General features: G+C 38.7%; 1 protein-coding gene across 1 annotated transcript in view; it reads left to right on the forward strand.

Annotated features, from left to right (window-relative positions):
• Positions 1-13,047, forward strand: part of METTL8 (methyltransferase 8, tRNA N3-cytidine) — a 99,254-nt gene that overhangs the window by 60,888 nt on the left and 25,319 nt on the right. The window contains exons 12-13 of the mRNA XM_060152663.1: positions 64-175; positions 3,452-3,551. Of these exons, the coding sequence (XP_060008646.1) occupies positions 64-147 (84 nt within the window). The 3' untranslated portion in view covers positions 148-175; positions 3,452-3,551. The remainder of the gene's footprint in view (positions 1-63; positions 176-3,451; positions 3,552-13,047) is intronic.

Consider the following 13,047-nt stretch of genomic DNA (forward strand, 5'->3'; position numbering starts at 1 on the left):
CTGCAACTTCCAAAATTTCTTTAGCCTCTTCCCATGTTTTTTCTTTTTCATTTGTCCTTTCAGAGGAGCCCAACCAGAATTGATCATAATCTAAATGGGTTTACGAGTAGAGAACTTCACCTGCCAAGTGGGTCTTACTTTTCCTGAAGACATGTTTTTTCTTTTGTGATCATGCGTGAGTAGATGGGAGCCTCTTTACAAGGCCTGTGTAAACATTTATATATTCACCTATATTCTTCATTTTTATCCCAGAAATTAGTGGGTTTTTTTTTTTTTTTCTGGCTACGTTGGGTGTTCATTGCTGCATGTGGGCTTTCTCTAGTTGTGGCGAGCAGGGGCTACTCTTCGTTGCGGTGCGCGGGTTTCCCATTGTGGTGGCTTCTCTTCGTTGTGGAGCACAGGTTCTAGGTGCGCGGGTTTCAGTAGTTGTGGCACGTGGGCTCAGTAGTTGTGGCTCGTGGGCTCTAGAGCGCAGCCTCAGTACTTGGGGCGCGTGGGCTTAGTTGCTCTGCGGCATGTGGGATCTTCCAAGACCAGGGCTTGAACCCATGTCCCCTGCATTGGCAGGTGGATTCTTAACCACTGTGCCACCAGGGAAGCCCCTTTCCCAAAAATTAGTTTTTAAGAGGTATAAATAGATTTTTAGTCAGTGTTAGAAAACATTTTTTAAAATACTTTAAAGTGAAATTCAATTTGTTTTATCAAATCTTAATTGAATTCCTGCTGTTACCATCAGAGGAAAATGACTAGCAGCTTCCGTATTGTTATTGAAATACTCATCTTCTTGATAAATATTTTGACATTCTTTGAAATGCCAAAAATATGCATGATGTGTACCATACAGTCAAGAATTAGAGCTCTTGCTTTGGCATAAAGCTTATTTCAGGTGCGAAAGGAGGCAGTTGATAATGCAGATAAGAAAGTAGAATTAGTAAAATAGTCATTTTTATGGATATAATATATTTCAAGATAGGGTCCTAATAACTTAATTTCTCTGCAACAAATGTACCCTAAATGATTGTGAGTCATTTTGGGTTTGTAATTTCTAGCTCCTAATTAAATATGAGCAATTGAGCAAGTCAATCTTTTTCTGCCTCAGAGTATTTATTTGTAAAATCAGGGAGTTGAACAAAGAGTCCGATAAGGTCCCTTTCAGCTCTAAAAGTCAATGATTCTATAAATTCTCAGCTAAATTATATATTATCAAAAGGCAAAGACAGCATCTTCTATTCTGTCCCAACTCCTGGTTTTGCCATCATATGGGAAATAACAGAAATAAAGGCAATTAAAAATAGGAAAAAAAATTTTTGCCATCCTAACATTTGCAAGTGTTTTCATTTTATGTTCCATTCTGGTTCTTGAGCATATGTATACATAATTTTATATAATTACAAATAGGTCAAATTTTATATTTGACTTACCTTACTTAACATTATCTAACATTTTTATATTATCATTATCACTCATAATTATAGTTTAAATGGCTACATAATATTCCATTTCATTGTTGTACCATAGCTTACTTAAGTATTTCTGTATTTATAAATTTAGATTGCTTTTAATATTTGATAATATAAAAATGCTACAGCAAACTTTATTCATATGAGTCTTCTTTTGAATAACTTTCAAAGAATAAATTCTAGGGATGTGATTACTGAGTTCAAGAGAGTCTCTTTACAGTTGTTTATAAGTACTGACAAACGGATTTCCTAAAAACTTACAATGATTTACATTGTTTTCACTATATCTGAGAGTGACAGTTTAACCACAGCCTCATCAAAGGTGTAGTATGAAAGGATACTTACTGTCAATGTACATTTCTTTGATTACTGGCAATCTTGAACATTTTTCCATTTGTGATTGCATTTTATCTTCTGTGAATTTTCTCATTGTCCCTTTTTCCATTTATCTGGCTGTGCAACCGTGGATGAGTCACCTAACCTCTCTGTGACTCTGTTTTCTCATTTGTAAACACACTAATAATAGTGCCTATCTATAGAGTTATTGTTGGATTAAATGGATTTCTAAATGTAAAGCATATAGAAGAGTACATGGAGGGCCTTCAAAAAAAAGTTAGAATTAGAGCTAGTAGTAGCACTGGTATTAGTTACCTAATAATATATTAGTGATTTTCTTTATAATTTATATGATTTTTTCTAGTTCTTGTATAAATGCATACCTATCTTTGATTAACTTATAGAAGACCTTTTTATATAATATAGCTGTAAGTCCTTCAGTCTACTGGGTTTGGTAAGGTAGCTTCCCATTTCTTGTTTTAATTTCTGTATTTTGCATGTGTATGTGTATACACACACAAGCATATGAGTACATACTTTCTCACAAATCCAGAAACACAGTGTCTATGCAAAAGGGGTAGCTCATAAAAATGTTTATTGCAGACAGTGCCTAGAATGGCACGTCCAGCTCACTTGAAGAACTGTTCAACCAAGTCATTTAGAAAAATAACAAATAAACAAAACCAGAAGCAAAACCAAACCACATACATACACTCACTTATAAAACCAAAACCAAAAACAAACCATGTAAATACATGCACATTGCAAATAAACAAAACTGTGGAGGTTTTAAGCCAGAGAGATGAAAGATAGCCAGATGTAAGCCATGGAAATTTCTCTTTAAGAGTAATTGACTCTTTGTGTGCAATCGTTGCCTGATTTCTGGCACACTGAGATCTGACTTAGACCACTCAGGAAAAACAAAAAGGTGGCATCAATAAATAAATTGCCTTTGGGAGTAAGAGAACTCAGAGTCCACATCAGCATGGATGGAAGAAATCCTTAGGGGGGGAATTCAGAAGGGATATAGGGAGCTCAGAAGAGCAAAGTTAGCCATGTTCAAGACCCAAGTTAATCGTCTATACAGTGAATGAATTGAAAGAAAAGGATAAAGAGAAATTTAAAAATAGTAATATGAGTAGTGGGAGGAACTGAAAAAGCCCGCTGCCCAGATGAGGATTGGAAACTATTTAAACTGGATAATACAGTATGTGTTTTGGCTCTGAGAAAACAGAAGTTGAACTTTTGAGTAGTAATCAGGACTTGGTCTCAAAGTATTTGCAAATAGTGCTGATATGAAGAACAGATGCTGACATTATTGCCAGTGGAAATCGCAACGTGATAGTTGGAGTGTGAGACCGAAAGAAACCACAGGGAATTTTTGTGGAAAGCTCGGCATCGAAAATGATTTATGGTTGACTTAAGAAGGAGACAAGGAAAATAAGGCTGCAGTGTATATACCATCTGACGGCTGCAGACAAAGGATGTAAACAGCCATAGCTCTCCAACCTCTTGGAAATCAGAGCTCTGCTCATACAGAAAGGCTCCAGAATGTTTGTCTGAGTTAAGCACATACTTCTTTTTTAGTATCTAAGAATAGTTATCCTCCTTTCCTCTCTCATTACTGTTTGGGTATCCTTAAAAATCCTCACCAGCCATTAAGCACTGTGAAATTACCCAAAGAGATCTGCAGCGTACTTTATGACCTCCTAAACAGGATCAGAGGAACCTCGCACAAGGCCCTAGGCTTGAAAGGTGAGCAGCTCTATTTTGTTATTGTTATATGTGTGAAGTACTTTTTTTTTTTTTAAAGAAGATGTTGGGGGTAGGAGTTTATTAATTAATTTATTTATTTTTGCTGTGTTGGGCCTTCGTTTCTATGCGAGGGCTTTCTCTAGTTGTGGCAAGCGGGGGCCACTCGTCATCGCTGTGCGTGGGCCTCTCACTATCGCGGCCTCTCTTGTTGCGGAGCACAGGCTCCAGACGCGCAGGCTCAGCGGCCATGGCTCATGGGCCTAGCTGCTCCGCGGCATGTGGGATCCTCCCAGACCAGGGCACAAACCCGTGTCCCCTGCGTTAGCAGGCAGATTCTCAACCACTGCGCCACCAGGGAAGCCCTGTGTGAAGTACTTTTATGCTAGAAAACAAGTTGGGGGATTCAGGAGAGTCAGGTGAGTCTTCCAGAAACATCTGATGAAGTATGCTGCGAAGGTGAATTGAGGCAGAAAAGATGTGACCATTCCTTATTGTCACTTAAGTTATATCCTCTCTTCAAAGGGCAGAGAACCAGCAGTGCCTCTCAGATAGGAAGTAGGAACTTTTTGAGCTGCCCTAAAGGGAGTCTGCATTTGAAATGGGAAAAGACAGATATATTTGGCTAAAGGCAGTAGGGTTTTCATATGAGACACAGACTTTGGGGATGTTGATGTTGAGCCTTAAGTCCTCAGAACCGCTGAAGAAATGAGGCTCATATAAGGAGAATAAATGAACAACAAACAACAACAAAGAAGCATCTCCAAAAGATAGGAACAGTGAGTTTTAATATCTGTCCAGTGACAACACTTATAGAATAGCAAGGGCAACAGATGAGATAAGGAAAATAAAACTGGGCTCTGTGCCCAGGAACCTGAACCAACTAAGCCAACCAGTGGCCAGATTTTTGTTACCTTGGAAAATGGATCCAGGTTCTCTCAATGTGTCTGTTTATAGGCATTCTCACACACATATCTCACCAGCACCCTCCCCATGATCGCCTAGTTGAGTTTCCTTTGAAAACTTTTCATCCCAAAGCCTAAGACTACAGAGATCTATCCAAATTTGTACCAGAATAACTAGGAAGATTCAACTGTACTCTAAGTGGTCAGGATGTCCATTTCAGATGTAGTCCAAAAGGCCTGACGTAGCTAGGGCAGATGGAAAGGTGAGGACTCTCTATCCGCTTGCATTGCTCTCTCCACTCTCCTTTCCTTGGCGGAATCCTAATCAGTGTTCAGGACCCACTCAGGTGTTCCCTATCATCTTCTCTCCCTAAACCCCACAGGTAGAGAGAGCTCTGCTTCCATAGCATCTTATGCATAGCACTGATTATGCATTTACTACATTATTTTGTAATGGTCTGCTTGTCCATATTTTTTACTGGAGCATCCACTCCATGATGGGAGGGATAAGATCTTTCCTCTCTGTATCTCCAGCCCCAACACAGTATCTAGAACTGCACTATCCTGTAAGGTAGCCACCAGCCACATGTGGCTATTGAGCATTTGAAATGTGGCTAGTTCAAATTGAGACATGCAAAATACACATCGGGTTTTGTCATATGAATAAGAGAATGTAAAATATCTCCTAAGTTTTTATATTGATTACACATTAAAATGATAATGTTTTGAATATGAGTTAAAATATATTATTAAAATTAATTGTATCTGTTTCTTTTTACTAGTAAAAAGCTTAAAATTATATTTCAATTGGACAGGACTGGTCTAGAACATAGCAGAGGCTTGTTCAAGTCAGAGTCTTAGCAGGAAAAAGAAGATATACTCAGTTTAGATTTTGAAGAGATGTTAATGAAGGGACAAGTCACAGAAGCGTGGTTAAAGAAATCCACAAAGGAGGCCGAAGCACCAAGACACTAGCAACAGAGGGGAGCAGTTAACAGTCTAAAAAAGAAGGGGAGGAAATGATGTTACTAGAGTTGATGAGCACTGGAGGTGCCGTAGACGATCACCTAGCAGCAGTTCTAGTTACAGAGGGACCCAGTCACTGCCAGAACCAGGAACCAAGCAGGGAGAGAACTCACCTTTGATCTCTGCTCTGCTCCCACCAGCTGTAGGGAACCAAAAGTCTAAGGGCAAGGGACCCTGATTGATGTGCCTCCAGGGCCCTAAGCAGTGCAGAGTAAAGTGGAGAATAAATAGATTAGAGCAGGAGGGGGCAGAAGTTGAAGAATAACTAGCACAGAGCTCAATAAATATGTTAAATGAATGAATGAAATAAAAGTAGCCAATGGGGAGAGAATGGAGGACAGTGATAAATTAATTTTTTCCCACCTGGGATATTTTTGCAACAGTATTTTTCAAACTGTCTGTGACACTGAGTTTAGTGAAATTAGGGGTTCCATAGACATTTCTTCCTTTGTTTTAAATATATATATTTCCTAACTATTTAAAAGACTCTGCTAAAACACAACATGCACACACACACACACACACACACGTGTTCCATATCAAAATTGTGACCACACTGGAAACAAGTCATCATCAACTTGTGCTTCCAGGTGAATTTGTTTTTGTGCAAGCCTAAAAATAAGAATCCTCCTGCCTCTTCTGTACTTTTATTTGAATGTCTTAAATGATCATGAATTAGGAAGGCTTAGGTCTGCATTAATCTCTTATAAAAATTCAGATCTACGTGCATAGCTCAAGGAAGTAACACACGTGCATAGCTCAAGGAAGTGCCCAGCAAGGATCAGGCATGTGAATTTGGCACATGTCCTCATGTCTCATCATGTTACATCATTTTACAGCATGCTTCTGATATAAACAAGATACATAGACATGATATGTTAAGGAATGTGACGATTGCCGATATTGTTAGGAATTCAATTTGAAATACACTTCTGGCCTTTGCTTCTTCTGTTCCCTATGCCTAAGAGGCTTTTCCTTCAGTTCTTGGCAAGGTTGAGATTAGAATGTTCCTCAGTCCTTTCCTCCTTTAACTGTCAGCTCAAATGTTTACTCCTCAGGAAGGGCTTCCCTGACCATTTGATAGCTTAATTAGGTGTCCCTCCCCATTCTCTATTTCAGCCTTATTTTACTGCCTTCATAGCACTTACCACAATTTGTAACTTTTAATTGTCTCTTTATTGGTTTTTGTCTGTTGCCTTAGTAAAAATTTAAGTCTCATCATTGCAGGGACTGGCTACTTAGCATGGGAAGGGCACTACTGTAAGAGCTTTGCCTATATTAATTCATCTACTCAGAATAACCTTGTGCAGGTCTTTTTGACCCCGCTTTTAGAAATGAGGACACTGAGGCACAGAAAGGTTAAGTAATCTGATAAAGGTCAAATAGCTATTATGTGGGAGAGCAGGGATTCAAACTCAGGAAGGATGGCTCCAGTTCCTTTATTCAGGGGGGCACACATACAACAGCATATTTGATATTGAAAGCTTCAGACTCCAGGCCCCAAAGTGCTAACAGTAATACCTGCTAACATTTATTGAAAGCTTCCTATGGTGCTGTGTTTTATGTGATTATTATTATTACTACAATAACCTTATGGGATAGGTACTATTATTATCCCCATTTTACAAAGGAGGAAATTGAAACCTAGAGAAATTAACACCTTTCCCAAGATCATACAGCCAAAAACATGGCAGAATAGGAATTTGAACCTAAGCTCCTAACCATGATGCTCTATGGCCTGCCTGGAATCCTGATTGTGCTATGTGCCACGCCTTTCCGTGTCTGGGATCATGTGTGATTGGACATATATTTCATCTATATTTTGGAAGAATATTCACTTGCTGAACACATCTGTGTTCTCTGGGTGGAGAGCTGAAGGGCAGGTTTATATCGATAAGTTCATCCTGAGCAGAGGTTACCAGGAAATCTCGTGCTTTTTCTAATCTGTACACTCATGTCCTCTCTAAATGGTGTTCTTCTTGGGCCTCCCAGACTAGGGCAGTTTACAGTATCATTTTCCTATGGAAAAATCTGGGAAACTCACACGTATGTGGAAATTAAACAGTATGCACCTACATAATCAGTGGGTCAAAGAAGGAATCAGAAACTACTTTGAGATGGATGAAAATGAAGATACAACTTACCAAAATTTATAGGATGCAGCTAAAGCCTCCTGTGCACAGAATACGTATGCATGTTGAACTTATTTCTGTCCTCTCCTTCACTTGATTCATTTTCTTACCTACTTAACCAGCACTTACTGAAGGCCAACTCTGGGCCAGGCACCCTGCTGAGGTTTAGAGATACGGATAACCAGAACGTAGTCACAGCCCCCTAGGGATTAGCTAGGCAGATGGAGCACATAAACTGATTACTTGGTTAAGTGCTTACACCAGGATTTTGGTCAGCAAGGCTGGTAGAAGAGTGCTGTTCTTTTGGTCTGTTACTATCTGACTTTGTCTTTTATTTTACTTTCCTCCAGCTTGCCTTTTCTCTTGAGGACTTCCTTTCCTGGCTACCTCATGTCCCCTTTCTTTCCCTACCATCCCCAATTCCAGATGATCTCTTTTGTGAGTTTTGTACAATTAAAGTTTGAAACCCGACTACTGGAATCTGGATTTAATCTTTGACACCAACCTCCCATCCCCACCCTGTCCCCAGCTGATGAATGCTCAGGGAACAGAGATTAGTGATAACATGAGCCTAAGGAAAATTGAATTAGACAGTCATTAGTTCGTCACCACTTCCTATTTCCCTGCTTTCCACAAAAGTTAGGATCTCTTCCAAAGCCACATAGGAATGATTTTTTTTTTTTTAATTTTCTGAATTCTCTTCTCCACCTCCACTGGCACAATATTACAAATAGATGTCTTCTGACTTCTCATCTGCTGTCCCTAGAATTGTGGAATGTTGTTTTGAAATTCTTCTTTCGATTTTTGTATCCAAATTTATATCCCCAATTCCTAGCATACTGCCTGCCACATAATAGATGTCCAATAAATACATGTGAAAATAAATCCAAAGTAAAAAGAGGGGAAAAAAATCAGTAGATCATTTTTGCATGAACGAATTTGCTATATTTAAATTTAGGAGGTTATGTGGCAGTTTCATCCCTGAATTATGTGGTCCTCAAGGCCAGGAACTGGTCTTCATTCTTCTATGTATCCTCCCCTACCCTGTACCTAACACAATACCTGGTGCAGAACAGAATCTTAATCCGTATTTGTTGAATAAAGAATGAATAATTATCATTAAATAAATATCGGTAAATATTTGTGTTTGATGTGGATTTATATCAATAACGTTACCTTAAATATTTTCTGGAATAAGGTATAAATAACTTAGGTACATAAACTATAAATAGTATTAGAAGAATGTCTATGGAGAAGAAGGGACTACACTGGTGTCCTGCTCTGGGAACCCACCCTTTAAAATGGGTGTGTCTACTTCTGTCTTATTCTCCTCCAGAAAAACTGGAGCCAAACTTTGGAGATGGCTTTGCACATGAAATGGGAGTACAAGCGTGTGAACATGTGGCTGTGGGATTTTTGTTAATGTAGTCATTTCTTTCCAAACACTTGAAAAATATTTTTCTTTTATATTTTCCATTCTATTGCCATTGCCTCTCTGCTTTCTCCTCATTTCACATTTAAATTCTATAAATGGTCCAGTTAATGTGGACATGCATAATAAGTGGGCCCAGATCTTATTCTAAATGGAAGCCAGAGCCAGTGTCCAGCCACTAGGATTGCATAATTACCCCGAGAGCAGAGTTGTGTTTTCTGCAAGGGCTTTTATCAGCATCTGTGAAGCCCCAGATGTATGTTTCGGCATTAGACAAGGAAAAAGATTTATGAAACACATATCTCCTCTTTCCTGGGGAAAAAAGAAAATCTTTTCTTATGCAAGAAGACTTAGTGTGTGAGTACATCCCAGCCCTTAAGGGAAAGAAAGAAAATTATATCAGAAATCTATGCATACTAAAATAATATTCGCTCAAAATGGGGAATGATTGATTCTTTCCATATGTTCTTATCCTATTTCAATTTAAATTAATTTTGCAGGAGTCATTAGCCATCTCCACAAAATTTGCTGGGTTTGCTCCTAACGCTGGCTTTGGCACACCTGCAGCCAATGCATGTCTTTATCATTCATCTGTAGGAACCAAAATTAATTTCAGTAAAACAGCCAAATGGTCCTCAGGAGCCCTTACTCATATGTCTGGTTAGCATTCACCAGGAGCAGAAAACAGCCTGACAAGGGTGATAGAAACATTTCAAAGGATCTTTTCTAAGTTCTCTCACTTATCTTTTTTTTTTTTAATTTGCAGGTACAAAAATTCCATTTGTAATTCTTTAATTCCAAGGGCACTGGGTGTCTTGGGGTCTCAGAATTCAGGACAGGTGGCCAGCGGGGACATGATATTATGCTTGCGAGTCATGGCAGGTGCAGAAGGAGGGCAAGCAGTTAAAAGTTTGGCCAGCTCTCCTTTTCTCGCTTTCTGTGCTTCCTTTTGCTCTTCTAGATGAGTATACAGTTACACGAGCTGAATTCGTTATCTCCCAAAGCTGTGCGGTTGTACATCCAGGAAAAAGACTTGATTACTCAACCCATGTTTCCAGGAGCCTTATTTGGGTTCTTTTGTGCAGCAGAAGCAAAAGTGCTGAGTGTACCCTCTATTTGTTTTGCGATTTGCCGACACATTACTTGCTATCACTCTGGTTTCAATAGACGATCTTTCCACTGAGGTTTTAGCAAGTCTATATTTAGAAAACAATAAAAGATGTATACAATAGAAAAACTAAGGGGGAGCAAAAGTGCACTGAGGAGGAGAGAGAAGGGCAAGAGACAGTCACGAATCCCTTCCAGTGACAGCAGCTGTCCCTGGCTTCCAGGCTTGATTTCTTTCTTACCTTGCCAAGGATTTCACTGTACAATGTGGAGTTATTAAATGTGGAGATGAGGGAAGGAACTATTGTTCCTTTCCTGTAGGAAAACATGGCTCCAGTTCTCCACGGTGTCCTCAGAGTGAGCTTTGCCAGGGCATACAGCAGACACAGTGTGAGAATCCAGGGACTGATGTGTCAGCTGCAAAAGGCATATCCATGTGGCTTATGACCACGTATAATCTCCTTTGTTGGGGCTTTGTCAGCACATGAGCTGCTAGTAGGTCGATGACTTCTTTCCCCACCAGGAGTAGTTTGTATGGCTCTTCTGCAAGCTGTTGCCAGATACTTAGGTTTGGGGATTTCTGAGGTGGATGTAACCAGGATAGGCTCTGGTTTGTCTCCACTGATTTTGATGCTTTGAACAGAAAAACAGAGAAAATACTCGGAAGTTTTTTTGTTGTTGTTTTTTAATAAAAAAGAAGGAGGAAGGATAGCCTGAAAGTAAAAAAGGAATGGCAGTTGAGATGGGCTAGTCCCTTGACCTATATAGCTATAAATATTTCATTGTCCATTATATCAGATAATAATAGGTTTATTTGATTGTCTGTGGGTTTGGTATAAGTTTATCTACTTTTACATGGCCTCTTTAATGCTGTATGGAATATTGTAAACTTTTAACTTATATACATATATATTTACTTACTTGTCTTACACTATACCTAGCATAGGGACACTGTGTTAAGTTGGGTACTTAACAAATCGATATAGGAGTTGCCATAGCTACTAACTTATAATAACTGTAGGATATACATAGACATTTTCTTTGGTATTAAAAATAAAATGAAAAAAGAGAAGAAAAAAGTCTTTGGCAAAAAAAATGTATATATATATGATGTCTGTATAACCTTAAGATGTTTAATTGAATACATATCTCTTCCTTGAAAAATTAAAGGCCCATGACCATTTGAAGTAATATGATTAGGAGAAAAAAACAATTGTGTGATGAAGTAGCTTCTGTCAGGTTGCTGCTGCCTGGTTAGACATCACCACATGACTAGCCCTATCTCAAAACATCAAATTCTGGTGTAATAAGAAGGTAACCCTAAATGTCCACTCATCTATTGGGGGACATAATTTTCTTCCAGCATCAGGTTGCCTTTTGCTTTCTAGGCAGAAAGTCTTGGATGTAACTTTTTTTTTTAATTGAAGTATAGTGTTTTACAAGATTGTGTTAGTTTCAGGTGTACAGCAAAGTGATTCAGTTTTATATATTTTTTCCAATTCTTTTCCATTATAGATTGTTGAATATAGTTTGAATATAGTTCCCTGTGCTATACAGTAAATCCTTGTTGTTTATCTATTTTATATATGTTAGTGTGTATCTGTTAATCCCATACTCCTAATTTATCCCTCCCTCGTCCGAACTCTTTGTTAACTGTTTCTCTTCAGGCCAGACTCCGTGGATTTTCTCGGAGAAAGAAAGTGGGCTATAGCTTGTGTCTGCCTCGTGGCCTCCGTGCAGACTAGCCAACAAAAAATACTGCTAGGAGTCTGGAACCTTGAGTTCCAGTCCTGGCCCAGCTATCCTTGTTAGCTCTAGGCAAATTAACTTCGTCTCCTAGAACCTCAGTTTCTCATGGGTGTAAAGAGGGTACTACTTCTGGATGCTTCAAAAGACCATTTGACAAAGTAGCAGGTGACATTACAGAAAGAGCTAAGGCTTTGGAGTCAGCCAACAAGGTTAATTCTTCAGCAAATATTTATTTAGCATCTGCTATATGCCAGGTACTGTTCTAGGTGCTAGAGATGCTGCCCTCATGAACCTCACATTTTAATGGTGGGGAAGGTAATCAATATTGGTCTGTGACCTTGGGCAAATCATCTAGCCTGTCTAAGCTTGTTTTTTCCAACTATAAAATGAGCACTGTCATAACGTTTCAAGATTTGTTGTCAGGATTAGACACAATGTATTTAAATCACCTATTATACAGTAAGGGTTCAATTAATGCTATGTAACTAATACTATACAACATGTGGGGGAAATGCTTTTACAATTGTGTAATGCTATCCAGATATGTGAATTATTATTTTTTCATCTCTCCTCTGTACTGTTTGCCTTTAAAGCCACAGACTGTCACAAAATTACACTGTAGAGTTCATCACTTTCCTTCTCTTTATCTCCTTAAAAGGGATTTTATTTAGTAAAGAAACACTTTTTTGAGTACCTATCAGGCTGGCATGGGGATATGGAAATAAATGAGATTTTAGGATCAAAACAGTTAACACTTGGATTTCATCAGGTTCTCACTTTGGAGGGCTTATCCTTCTTTAGTTTATATTTGTTCTTAACTGTTTAGAAAGAAAGCAAGGAAAACAGCCCTCTCCTTGGCAAGTGAGTTAAATTGAGTTTTACTAGCAAGATTGAAAGCTTTGTCAATAAGACGCCAGGCAATCTCACTTACTCAAGATGAAACAGATGATAGAAAATATATTTCCTGTAGCTGTCCTAGAGGTAAATGTTCAATCTATCAATAATACCCTTTACAAGAAGAGAAAGTCCGTCATGTACTGTGCCCAGTCATGTGATCACTATTGTTACAGATGTTTCAGAGGATGTACATAAAAGGAAGAAGATATTCCAGGAGATATAGATCAGTATAAGATGTGACGCCTGCCCTG

The sequence above is a fragment of the Lagenorhynchus albirostris genome, chromosome 6 (assembly GCF_949774975.1).
Source record: "Lagenorhynchus albirostris chromosome 6, mLagAlb1.1, whole genome shotgun sequence".
In the NCBI taxonomy this organism is placed as follows: domain Eukaryota; kingdom Metazoa; phylum Chordata; class Mammalia; order Artiodactyla; family Delphinidae; genus Lagenorhynchus; species Lagenorhynchus albirostris.